General features: G+C 49.9%; 3 protein-coding genes across 3 annotated transcripts; 1 reads left to right on the forward strand and 2 right to left on the reverse strand.

The window, feature by feature from the left end:
• Window positions 1-2,767: 2,767 nt before the first annotated feature.
• On the forward strand, window positions 2,768-3,633 carry GCG54_00000507 (uncharacterized protein; the record flags this gene model as incomplete). The annotated part of the gene is made up of 3 exons (XM_045400644.1): window positions 2,768-3,131; window positions 3,181-3,263; window positions 3,319-3,633. The coding sequence occupies 3 exons, from the start codon at window positions 2,768-2,770 to the stop codon at window positions 3,631-3,633; spliced, it is 762 nt and encodes a 253-aa protein (XP_045263317.1).
• A 64-nt stretch (window positions 3,634-3,697) lies between these two features.
• GCG54_00000508 (Isochorismatase-like protein asqB) lies at window positions 3,698-4,339 on the reverse strand (the record flags this gene model as incomplete). The annotated part of the gene is made up of 2 exons (XM_045400645.1): window positions 3,698-3,883; window positions 3,938-4,339. 2 exons carry the CDS (start codon window positions 4,337-4,339, stop codon window positions 3,698-3,700), a joined length of 588 nt encoding a protein of 195 aa, XP_045263318.1.
• A 4,197-nt stretch (window positions 4,340-8,536) lies between these two features.
• On the reverse strand, window positions 8,537-9,288 carry GCG54_00000509 (uncharacterized protein; the record flags this gene model as incomplete). The annotated part of the gene is made up of 2 exons (XM_045400646.1): window positions 8,537-9,183; window positions 9,273-9,288. 2 exons carry the CDS (start codon window positions 9,286-9,288, stop codon window positions 8,537-8,539), a joined length of 663 nt encoding a protein of 220 aa, XP_045263319.1.
• Window positions 9,289-11,903: the final 2,615 nt, after the last annotated feature.

Genomic DNA, 11,903 nt, shown 5'->3' on the forward strand with positions numbered 1-11,903 from the left:
TTGGTAAAATGACAGCCCCTGGCGGTCCCTGTTTTTAGTGGGCTTTTTGGCTGAAAGTCCCGCGTCGATCGTCATGGCCGTGTTACTGCGGTGCCGCTTCTCCGCACCTTGGGGGCTTGCCAATCGGCGATTTCAGCTTTGGATCTGAGATGGGGGTTGGTAAATAGAGGCAGGGTCTAGCCAGTGCCGAGCCTGTTGTCTAGTTGCAATTCTGTCTTCGTTGAGAGGTGCAATTGACACCGCATTCTCAGAGACGGCGAACTCGTTTAGACCTACAGCAGTGAACACTACAATCCCATCTGCCAGGGCCCTATTCCTGACAAAAGGCTGATGATCCAACAGGGGCCGGGACTATATTCAACACGAAGTCGGTGGAAATATTAACAATATAAATCGCCCTAAACATAGCACTCATCGTGCAGCGACTTGATAGGCTGTAGGAATTCCGGGCTGCTTCGATTGGAATGCAATCAGACTTAGCAAAATCTGCGAGCTCATTACTGCTAGCGAAAACCGGAACTAGACGCCTACAAGCTTTTTACTGCCTTTCGTGCCATATATGGCGAGCTCTTAAGCCCGCTTTCCATGGCGCTTCGTCATATGTTTATCTGCCTCGCCGATGAGAATATCGTTGAGTTCCCCAAAAGATATCTACATAGATCTCCATCAAAGGCCCTGTTCCAGACTCTAGCGTAATGTGCTTTATGATCTTAAGATCATTACTCGGCAATTCTTTTGAAGGTGCGTTCCGCATCGATTCGGTAGAATCCTCACTGTGCATGCCGACTCTCCCGCGAACAATAGGGAGAAATTGTAAAGTAAAGTTCTGTCGATTTTTTGCCTCGGCGATGGATCTGACTGATACGTTCGGATTACGAGTGCCAATGCCTAGTGACCCGGACGCCTGCCATGGGGTGGTGCTGTCCCATGTCTTCTGACTTGTGGCGACGCCCGTGTGTCTGATATATGGAATTGACGGCGCCTCTCACGTCGAGAGGCTCCTAGGCGTCTTTACACTGCAATCCATGGAACCTCTGCTCAACTGCTGTGAACAGATTATTCTCATGGTCCCGGACGTCAACTAACACATCCAGGAGAGATGGACCTTTTGGCTGGGCTGGCTGAGGCAGAAGGGCGTGTTGGTTCACAAAAGAAAAAGCATTATTCAACATGTCAGTAGGCCAAGGGTGTTAGCAGGGAAAAGAAGGTTTGGCATTTTATCTGCCCTTAGCGAGTTGAGAAGACAGCCGCATCATGTCAACACACAGAACCCTCTCATATCATCCTAAGCCCGCAAATTTGTCCGTTGCCATCCGCAATGCCATGCCAGACATGTCCAGTCTACGGTCGAGAGTACGCAGGCAACGCTGCCTACCAACTAAGAAATAGGATCTTACGTCCGTGGACCCTGGACCAGCTTGCGTTTCGGGGCGTTTTCCCAGTTGCAAACCCCTTTCTCCCACTCAACCCAGAAATCAAGGTCCTTTTAAACGACCAAGCAAATCTTTCCCGCTGACGAGGACCTTGCGAGGTTATTTCCACACCAGTCACACCCCGAGGTCAGCCACCTCACAGGTAGATTCGGTTGATTCACTGGAATTGCCGGTGCTCACAATATTGTCTTTATCTTACCTATCCTTCAATTAGATATCAAACTTTCGCGACGTAAAGTACAAGGCCACCAAAGTTTCCTATCCTGGCGAAAATGGCCTTGGAAAGTATCCCAGTCCGAATGGGGAGCCCAAGTCTCACAGCCCATCCACTATATTGAATTCTAAACGTCAAAGTCGGGTTATGTTTCTCGGGTCATGATATTACAGATGCATGCCAACTCAAAGAAGGTCGAGGTCATGCCTTAGATCGCAGCTGCTTAGCTTTCCATGTCATGTATTTTACTAGCTTGTGAGACCGGATAAGAAGAGCCTTCTGAAGTTGATTCTGGAGCCAGAATACAGGAGAGACTTATGGCCGTAGGACAGGGCATGCGCTCTTAGTTTAGGGGAAGCTATACGGATAGGATGCATTAGACAACCTACTTTCAAGGACGTACCGCATCTCCGTGGTCCACCATCTCAAACTCTTTCGCAACTTGGACAACCTCCCGAGCTCACATGTGCCCCCTTGACCCCTAGTTTACTACACGTCGCCTCCACTGCAAACTCTTACGAAATCCGCAGCAGCACTGCAGGACAGATTCCTTGAAAGGGCAGCTACTAATCATAGAGACCATATCGGCAGGAATTCAGAGTCTTTACAAGTACTCACCTGCGAATGTTAACCATTCTAGCGCTCATGTTTGGCTCTCGCGGTCGATGCATCTCTCACTGAATGTGACTCCGGCAATAGAAACTCAGTCCATTCCCTAGGTTCGATCATACTAGGGCGTGGTGGCCGACGAATCAACAAACACACATAAGATAGTAGAATCCAGTTATGCGGTTATTTGAACAACCGTCGTCGTGAATTGACAATCATGTACTGGATGTTGATGTAAGTGCGTTCTTCCTTCCGAGACTCAGCCGTGAGCTCGGCCGCAATTGTGGGGCCGCCCCGAAATCCCGGGGGATAAGGATACCCGCAAACAGCGACCTGCATTTCCGAAGCCGTATCTGCTGTCAAGCTTGGCACTCGTTAGCCGGAAACGTGCCCTGTGTTGGTGCGTCCAAAAATGCCGCTACCCAATACTTAACAATCTCAACCTCAACCACGAACCTATCATAGGAGTCAGTCCTGACTGACCCAGCAGGCCGATTTGAGAACCACAAAGATGTCGGAGGATATCCAAGGCCCCGGCCTCCTTTTCGTCAACTCCAAGATCATTCGTCCGGATCTCATAGACGAGGAGTCGTTCTTCAAGTGGTACGATGAAGACCACATTGCAGAGATTCTCGCAACGAGCGGTATCCAGTCCGCCTTTCGCTTCTTCGACGTCAACATCGGTAGTGTCGATCGGCCGTATCTGGCCATGTACCCGATGAAAGATGTTGGATTCACGCAAACCGAGGAGTTCCGCAATATCAATGTCTCCAGCGACATGCTTCCGAACGGCGGCCCCATCTACGACCTGGCAGACTTTGACGTACGGTACTACAAATTGGTCCAGGTCTTTGATCCTACGAGAAAGGGCAAGGGTAAGTAGCCCACGCTCACTCATGTAAGTTGCCTAGCTGAGAATTTCAGGTATCGTGAAAACGATCATAGCAGCTCAGTACGAGCTGGGAGAGCTCACCGAAGATGAGTTTGACAGCTGGTACAGGCAAGAGGTGAGTTGACATACGTAGTCAATGAGGTAACATTGCTGATAATGCACGAATGAAGCATCTTGATCAGTTGGCCGCTGTGCCAGGATATCTACGAACAACCAGGTTCAAGCTCGCCTTTGCTCGGTCCAACGCGCAGTCCCGCGCGTTGAAAGGCTTGTCCACGAATGACGAGCCACCCCCGCAACCGCCAAAGTGGCTGGCAGTTCACGAATTTGAGTCTGAAGAAGTAGACCTGGTGTCACTCAGACAGCTGACTGATACGGAGTGGACTCGTAAGATCAACAGTGTTTCGAAAACGCGCGTATTTCCAGTGTTCAACATCGCCAAGGCTCATGGCACAGGTTACTGGTTTCATGATGTCGCTGAATAGAAACTCGGGCTGATGTGCTTTTTATCGTGTGTTTTAGAGGATACCTAGTTGTGGCAAGTTTTCATTACGCAATGTCCTTGCTTTGAACAATGGTGCCAAATGCGTCCCCAATCTCACTCAAGGCGACCTTGGTAAGCTGGGCGGCATCAACCCCGGGAATGTCACGATCACCAACCGCATCCTCCGCCACGAGAACATCAAAGCCGCGCTGAGCAGCTTGCCTCGCCGTTGTGGAAACACATACATGCGCCTATAAATCTGATTAGCCGCCCATTCCTCTCACTACTCTCCTCATCAAACTCACCATGTATCCCGTCAACACAATCTTCTTCCCCTGCTCCCCCTTCCCTTCAAGGTGCTCCTGCAAATCCGTCCCGGCAAACGACCCAGGAAAGTTCTTGTGCACGATCTTCTCCCCATCTTTGGGCGCGAGCTCCTCAAACTCCTCTGAAAGCCGCGTACCGGGCGTGAAGACGGGTGCGCCCGCCGGCGTGTCGTGGACGACGTGCACGATGCTGCCGCCCGCGCTGCGGTACTTTTGCAACAGGGAGGCGATGGCTCTGCGGGAGGACTCGACGTCGGACACGGCGAGCTTACCTTCGGCGTACTCGTTTTGGGCGTCGATGATGACGAGGGTGCTGTCGGTGGGCGTGGCCGTCGAGGGCGGGGCGCCGATGATTTGGCGGAACGAAGTTGCTGAGGCCATTGCGCGTGCTGTGTGTTCGAGCGGCTGTGATTGACTGGTACGAAATCAAGATATTAGGATCAGTAAGCTTATTTTTACAGATGAAACAATATTCAATCACTGAGAATTGTGAGATATTGGATCATTCTGCGGGAGGGGATCTCCGCACTTTGGTCATCGAATCCCCCGCATTTGTCATCGATCCCGTCATCGAACCCCGGTGAGTGGAATGAGACAAAGACGCCCCGCCCCGATTCCGAAGGCTTGTGCCGAGGGCCAAGGAACTTGACTCTCTTCAATCGGGGCCCGAGAACACCGGAGCCGGAGTGAGGATCTCCGGATACATGTGACACGGTGCCGTTCGACGATGAACGTTCGGCAACATAATGATTACGACATGGTCGATACCAGTCTTTGAGCTGAGAGCAGTCGTCAGAGCTGGACGCGCCAATTCTTCCTGCCGTCCATATCCAGAGCCTGTTGCTAACGTAGAACATTTCGAAACGGACGACAGAAGAAAAAAAAAAAAAGCTAGAACCAGAGGTCACTGTAATTCTTAACAGACGAAAACCACATTGCAGTATTTCAATGTCATCGGAATTCTAGAACACTTGCACCGTTATGCAACTTAATTCTCAAAGGGCGTTGTGTGCTCGCCTTGCCAGGGATACGACGCCTAAAATAGAATATTGCGACTGTAAGCTCAGGGCATCACCTGCATTGGCAGCCAAACAGCCCAAAGTAGCGGTTTACACCATACATAGGCCGTGACAGAAGCCTCTTCAATGTCTAAGACTTCTTCCTCCTTCAGTAAGGTAGTTATTACACGTCCGCATCTGCACGCGCAATTTTTCAAATAACTTTCGCAACTCCGACACAAGAAACAATGGCAGACCCCTGTCATAACTTTGGCAACGGCGACCTTTACGGCATTGGCGACTGTATCTTCAATAGTTTGCGGGACTGTTGCTACGAAACCGTCACAGCTCCTGGCAAACGATCTCCAACAGTTCGGGCTGTTGCTTCAGAATTTGCTCTTCGCAACCCTAGGCCTCATTCGACCTGCACAACTCGCACTGAAACACGTTTGCTGCGACAATGTCAATCCTCGTTGGTGCCATCTTTACGTTTTTCTTCTTTGGGTATCTTTACATATTCTGTACCGGGGAGGTTCGGAGCGAACCCCTCTGCGGTGTCGCGGGCCTGCTGGCTCTAGTGTGCAGCCGACATGCACTGATGGGCCAAATCCACGACGAGTCGACAGGTCTCAGGACCTTGAAATGTTGCTGAGGCCCGGTTGGTATGGTAAAGGCCGGGATTTCATTACACTTAGAACTCTAGTTGAGGGCCTTTTCGTCTCTTTTTCACCTCTTCATCATTAATTTCGCAGGTCTGATTGTTGCGATAGCGTATGTTGAGACTATGATTAGAGATAATCACATATTGACAGATGGGATTTTCGACTGTTAATATGTGATCTTCGAGTCTACGGGCCAGATGATTACATTGACTACTAGAATTTCAAGCCTATGCCTGGCCTGCTGGGAGATAGGGTCAACATGAAGAGAACCCAGAATATCAGCGAAACAAATTTCGGCTCACATGCAATATAGCTCAGCACAGCCTATCAGGGGTCAGGAACTTCGAAAACTTCAGGCACATCTGGCGCAATAACAAGAGTCTCAAACGATAAACTAGTTGTCAAATGCACCGGCTGCCTCGTGTATCAAATGGATTCCATGGATGAAGAATGAATCGCGCCACCTGAATTTCGAATGGGAGCAAATTTGGTCGCTTCTGTAGGTATTTTAGTCCACCGAGACCGCGATCAACCCACAATCCTACGAACTGACAGATAGTCAACTTAGAATGATGTTGAACAAGGTACCCAAACCTGCTTCTTAGACCTGCAGTATGTGCGATCCGACAACTCACATCTTTCCTCCTCCTTCCTGCGCTACGGCCTCCCGCAACTGCCTGTCAACTCTGTCGAGAACCAAATTGTGCACTTTTTCGAGCTCGTCCGCTCTCGCCACATCACCCTCTGCCATCACACATCGCCACAGCGAGCTGGCGGCCAGCTTCGTCTTCGGATGATCTGAACCCAATGTGTCGTTGGCGCTTTTCAACAGGTTCTCGCCTTTTGAGTGGGCCTCTTCTAGCTGCCCGTTTAATCTCAAGGCTCGTACCAGTCGTATCTCAGAAGACAGCGTCTCGGGGTGATCTGGCCCGAGGACCTCTTTGCGAGCATCACAGACTTCTTGCTGCATTGGGATAGCCCTTTCTGCCATTCCGAGCTTAGCGAGAGTCATCGAAAGACCTTGCTTTAGCTCGAGTAGCTTCGCATCGCGCGGGTTCAAGATTGTGAGACATGCCGACAGAGCTTCCTCCTCTAATATCCTCGTCGCCTCAAGATGTCCCATCTGGTACTCGATGGAGGCAAGTATGGAGATCGCGGAAACTACGTCTTTTGTAGAGGAACATGCTGTTTGCCGCGTAAGTTCTAATCCACGGCGAGCGAGTCCCAATGCTGCCTTATGAAGCTCAGAAACCTTGGTAGGATCCGAAGACTTATACGCGACGTCTCGTTTCGTAAGGGCAAGATCGAGATGAAGAATGGCGACTTCAATGTCACAGGCAAACAGAGATGGCCCTCCTATTAATCTCTCTTGTACGATAGCAGCCTCGGCGAGGTTGCCCCTATCGTAGAGTGTCCTTGCCAGCTGGCGTAGAGCCGACCGGTGCTGTCGACTTTCGATGTCTGTTGCTAATGCGATCGTGCGCTGCAGCGTCTCTGCCGTGTCATACTTCTCATCCGCCGCAAAGAAGTTGGCAAACTTCAGATAGTCAGGCGCCCAGTCGGTCTTACTTGCAGGATTTTCTGGCAAAAGCTTCTGGCAGTTGTCATAAGACGCATTCACATGCGGCCGCAGAAACTGGTGGTTAGGGGAAAAGCCTTCAAATGTCGGATAACGAGGCCCGTAGTTGTCGAGAGAGCAGCTGATAACAGCTAGTGCTAGCGTTGCCTGTGCCTGACACTCTTCTTCTGTTTGACGATACTGGATCCAGTCTCGAAGTACAGGATGAAGACGCCACTCAATCCCGTCCTTGTTGACGGTGCCGTAGTCTCGGAGCAAGCACAGCCTACCCATCTCGTTCACCGACTCTTCGAAAACGTAAGAGCTGAAAGAATCTTTTCCGTCAGTGAAGTCTTTCAACCACGCTGGTCGACTCTGAGTTTTCTCGAAATAAGCCAAGAATAACGTCTTCGTAATCGCCGCCGGGCCGAGAAATCCGCACAGCATCAGCAACTGAATCTTCGAGGCCTTGGAAACAGGCGTGTCAGAGAGTATGTCTAGCGATAGCTCCCATGTTGTTGCAACACTTAGGGGGATCGGCGTTCCATCAGTGGACTGTGGATCTGCTCGTAGGTACCTCCAGACCTTTGGCACTGCTGATTGTACCTGTCTCTGCTCTCTATCGTAAAGATCCAGGAAGTAACCTATGTCCATGTTTCTCTCCCGGATATAAGCACTCGCTTGCGCCACTGCTAGAGCTAAGCAATCGAGTCGTCGCACAAGTAGACTGGCCTTTTCTTGTGATGAGTTGGTTTGCAATGAGGACTGTTTTCCAAGGAGCAGGTTAACAGCCTCTTCTTCCGACATGTTTCCAATTGGGATCGAGTAACCAAGTTCTTGGGAGCCTTTATCTCGACTAGTGACCATGACGAAGGTACGACCCTGAACTGGCAGATAGTCCTCGACCCTGTAGGCATCCAAGTTGTCACAGTTATCTAATACAACCATCCATGGACTGTTGGTTTGATAAATGCTTCGAAATACGGCCGCTCTGGTCTGCTCGACATCTAAGCTTTGGAAGTCTTCTGATACGTGTGTTTTTGCGGCAGATAGTAGGCTCCTGTCTACTGTGGCAGCCGATGTTCCATCAATCCACAAAACACCGGCGAAGAAACTGGTTCTTGCCTGCCGACAGTAGTGCAACGCTAGTTGGGTCTTTCCAGCACCTGCTGTTCCGTAGAGAACTAAGACATGGGACTGATTGGATCGGCGAAAGGATTCGAGATGATAATCGACGGTCTTGATCTCTGCTCTTTCTACAAAGTTCGAATTGTCTGCTGGATGATCCGGAAAGACGTGATTGTTCCGTGCATGGTCGGCCTGAACGAGTGGATACTCAGACGAAAGCTATTGAGTTCAATCACCATCCATCAGAGATACACGCGGAATGGGCATTACTCACGCTTCCGAGAGGTAGAACCTCACTAGAATGGCCTCTCAATGCGTCCACAATCCCATCAATTTGGCGGCTTATGGTCTTGTTCCGTAACCAGCCTGCCGTCGACGCCTCAACTTGTCCCAAGAGAGCCCATTCATCTAGCCCGACGTCCCCAACCTCTGGGCCAGCATTTAAACGATAGTACAGTCGATCATAATTTCTGAAACGTTCTGACATGCGATCCGCGGCCTCGTTACTGTCTGTCGCCATTTTCGCGAGGACGCCGATCAGGTCCTTAGGGATCAACCTTTGATATCCCCGCGGCCTACCAAAGGTTCCAGCACGGCGCATACCCGTGCCAATGCTGAGAATACAACCGACATCTCTGTTAGCTTCAAACTCATTCAGAGCCTCCTCAATGACCTGCTGTATTGGGTTGTTACAGCCTAGTGCGCCATCCACAAACTCTAGCTGGCGCAGTTGCTCGCCTATGAAGATTCTCTTGAAGAGTTGAGGAGCGGCAGACGTCGCACGCGCTGCTTCCCAGATCTTGCAATTGAAGCCTGGGTCCTTTGCGGCGGACCAGTTTCGAAATTTCGTTGGGTTCTTGTCGATGTGATGAGCCTCTACTGCGCATACAAAACTTCATGAATGTTAGGCCAGAGGGAAGGCTTCATAAGTAAGCACTCCAAGGCTGGGTACTTAGTTATAGACTCACCTTTTACATCGGCCATCGTGTTCATTCTCATACATCAAGTCGTCACCATGCCCCTGCCCTAGCGTGTCCTCGATGGCTTTTTTGACAGACCGTTCTAAGTTAGTGGCTTTGAAACGGCCATCCTGCCATGCAGCCTTTGGTTTGCTAAACACGTCACTGGCTATTCGACAGTACAACGTGATGGCATTGTCGATTGTGAGCCTCAATCTGCCGAGCAAGAGTGCTATAAGCCTTTACTGTCAGGGTTAGTTTGGTCATCTGAATAAAGCTGCTTAGATAAATGCCTGCCCTCCTGTGCTTGTTCCTCCTATAAGATGAAAGACCTCGGCAGGTGGAATGGGCTCCGAAACGTTGCAAGCTCTTTGGAGCCTATGCATAATTTCTTTGATTATCAAGAGCTCCGAAAGGCCTTCGTAAGTACCAAAGGTTAGGGATAGGGCCGCAATGCGCTGCAAACGGCCTTCCAACATTACCTCGAATTCCACCTCCATCTAATTGCCGGGGACACAACTTAGCGTTCCGCAGAAACATTTCGCAGAGCTATGTGGCTTACCTAGCGACAGCAGACATAACGGACGGTGGTCCTTAGGAGGTAGATTGAATGGTGACATCGTCTTTTGTCGTGCACTTCGAGATGACGGCAGTTGGATGATTTCACAGAGAGCCTGAAGCTCTGTGATTTGTTAGAAACAAAGCAAGACGACTGCAGAATAAGTGTGCGGTAACGTCACATAGCCTGATCTTTGGAGGTGCTTGACCTACCTTACCAAAAGGTGCTCCTGCGATTGCTGGCAGATTCTTCCGTCGCGGGCTTCGTTGGGAAAGTGTTTGTCAAGTAGGTAGATATACAACTCTACTAGAATTTAATTACGTCGGCGGACCTTCATGAACGCCCCGTAAGCACTAGTGGAGAGTTGCATCATCATAATGTGCACTTATTAGCTCACCCTCCCACCATAACAAAAGTACCCCGACTACCTCGGCGGTGGATCTGGCAAGGCTCCAGACGTCTGCAACCTATCGTCAAGTGCAGGATTCAACGCCCATTATCCTGGAAAACAAGTGAGAAGTCTATATAAACTCATGCTATTCCCGTGAAAGTAAGTCTGCACTCACTTACAATATCCCCTATCCATCAACACATACCAAGTCGTTTCCAGCAAGATCCCTAGATTAACTTCCAATACTTCCCAACCGTAATCATCTCTACCAGCTAAGCTCTTGAGTACTACAGTATGCTAATTTTCATAAGATGCCCAGCGGATATTCCGACAAGCACATCGCGGAGGGAGGAGTGGGGTCTGGCGGAACTAGCGGAAATGGTGACTGGGATGTTTCTAGCTCGCAAGCCGTTCACAGCGGGACATCGGCCGATAAGGGTACCAAGAACAGTCACCCCAACAGAAGGGATAGCACAACCACTTGGGCTGGCTCAGATTCTAAAGGACCGTCGGGCTCTTTTCATCAGTACCAGAACAGTCAACCAAAGTTCGACGCCAGTCACTCCCCAGACACTGGTTACAGTTCGAACTCCAGCCACACAGCGCTGATGAATCAGATCAAGTCAAAGGCTACCCGTTAGTCACTTCTGGCTGGAAGCAAGAAGTGGAACGACTACATGTCAAGAAACTGTCAACTTAGTTTGCCTCTTTAAACACAGTTTGAATGAAAGTAACCATGCTATTCTCTTCCTTTGAATTTTGAAAAGGAAACACTTGAGATATTCCAGTGCCCATTTTCAGCCCTAGTTTGGTAAAAGTGCTGGCCCATTTACAGAGAAACTCCAAGCTCGACGGCACAGCGCTGGGTAAAATGAGCTTGGCTGCTTCACTAGCAGTACCATCTATACACCTGCAGTGTCTTCAGTATGGGAATACACTGCATGAAAACGCCCTTCAAACTATGCAATTAGGCTTCTGGATAAGACAGCTGTGCGCAAAATCATCCTAGGTGCGTGGCCGAGCCATCTGTTACCCAACCGCATCCCGAGAATTAGCGAAGTGTTGCACATTCAGAGGCAGGCTGAGGCAGGTTGCGGACAACGTGAATCGGAGTGACTTGCCAGGAAAAGTACCACGCATAAACGAATGCATGTCGTCCAGGTGATGACTGGATCAGCGCCCGCCTCAGAAAAGAAGAAGGTGGCTGATTTTCCCCACCACACCAACATGAAGACAGTTTACTGAGAAAAGCCTCATGTTGGTAGCGAGTGTTCACCGAAACGGTGCCCAAGAAATATCGCATACTTCATGTGTTCGAACATGATTGGTACCGTATAATAGCATCACAGCCTGAAGCCAAGAATCACTACAGATTCGAGTATGACAAGGAAAGAAAATGCTGCCCTTTGGGGGTTGGGAACAGGGCGACCATGCATTCCTCCAGGGCGTTCAAAAATGAGGCTGCTTTGGACGATCAAAATCCAGCTTCCTTGACGCCCAACTGACTTAACATGCACCATTAATTGTTTGGACCTACTGATATAGATTCTCCTGATTGGCTTGCGGTGTGAAGACCTTTGGGTCAAGGATACAGGGTTGGGACAGTGAAATTCCTTTATGATACGATACGCTACAGGGACGATACATGATGTCTCAAATTGTGCTGTTGATCCGATTCGAAGCTGGTCAT

The sequence above is a fragment of the Colletotrichum gloeosporioides genome, assembly GCF_011800055.1.
Source record: "Colletotrichum gloeosporioides strain Lc1 chromosome Unknown consensus_50, whole genome shotgun sequence".
Classification (NCBI taxonomy): Eukaryota; Fungi; Ascomycota; class Sordariomycetes; order Glomerellales; family Glomerellaceae; genus Colletotrichum; species Colletotrichum gloeosporioides.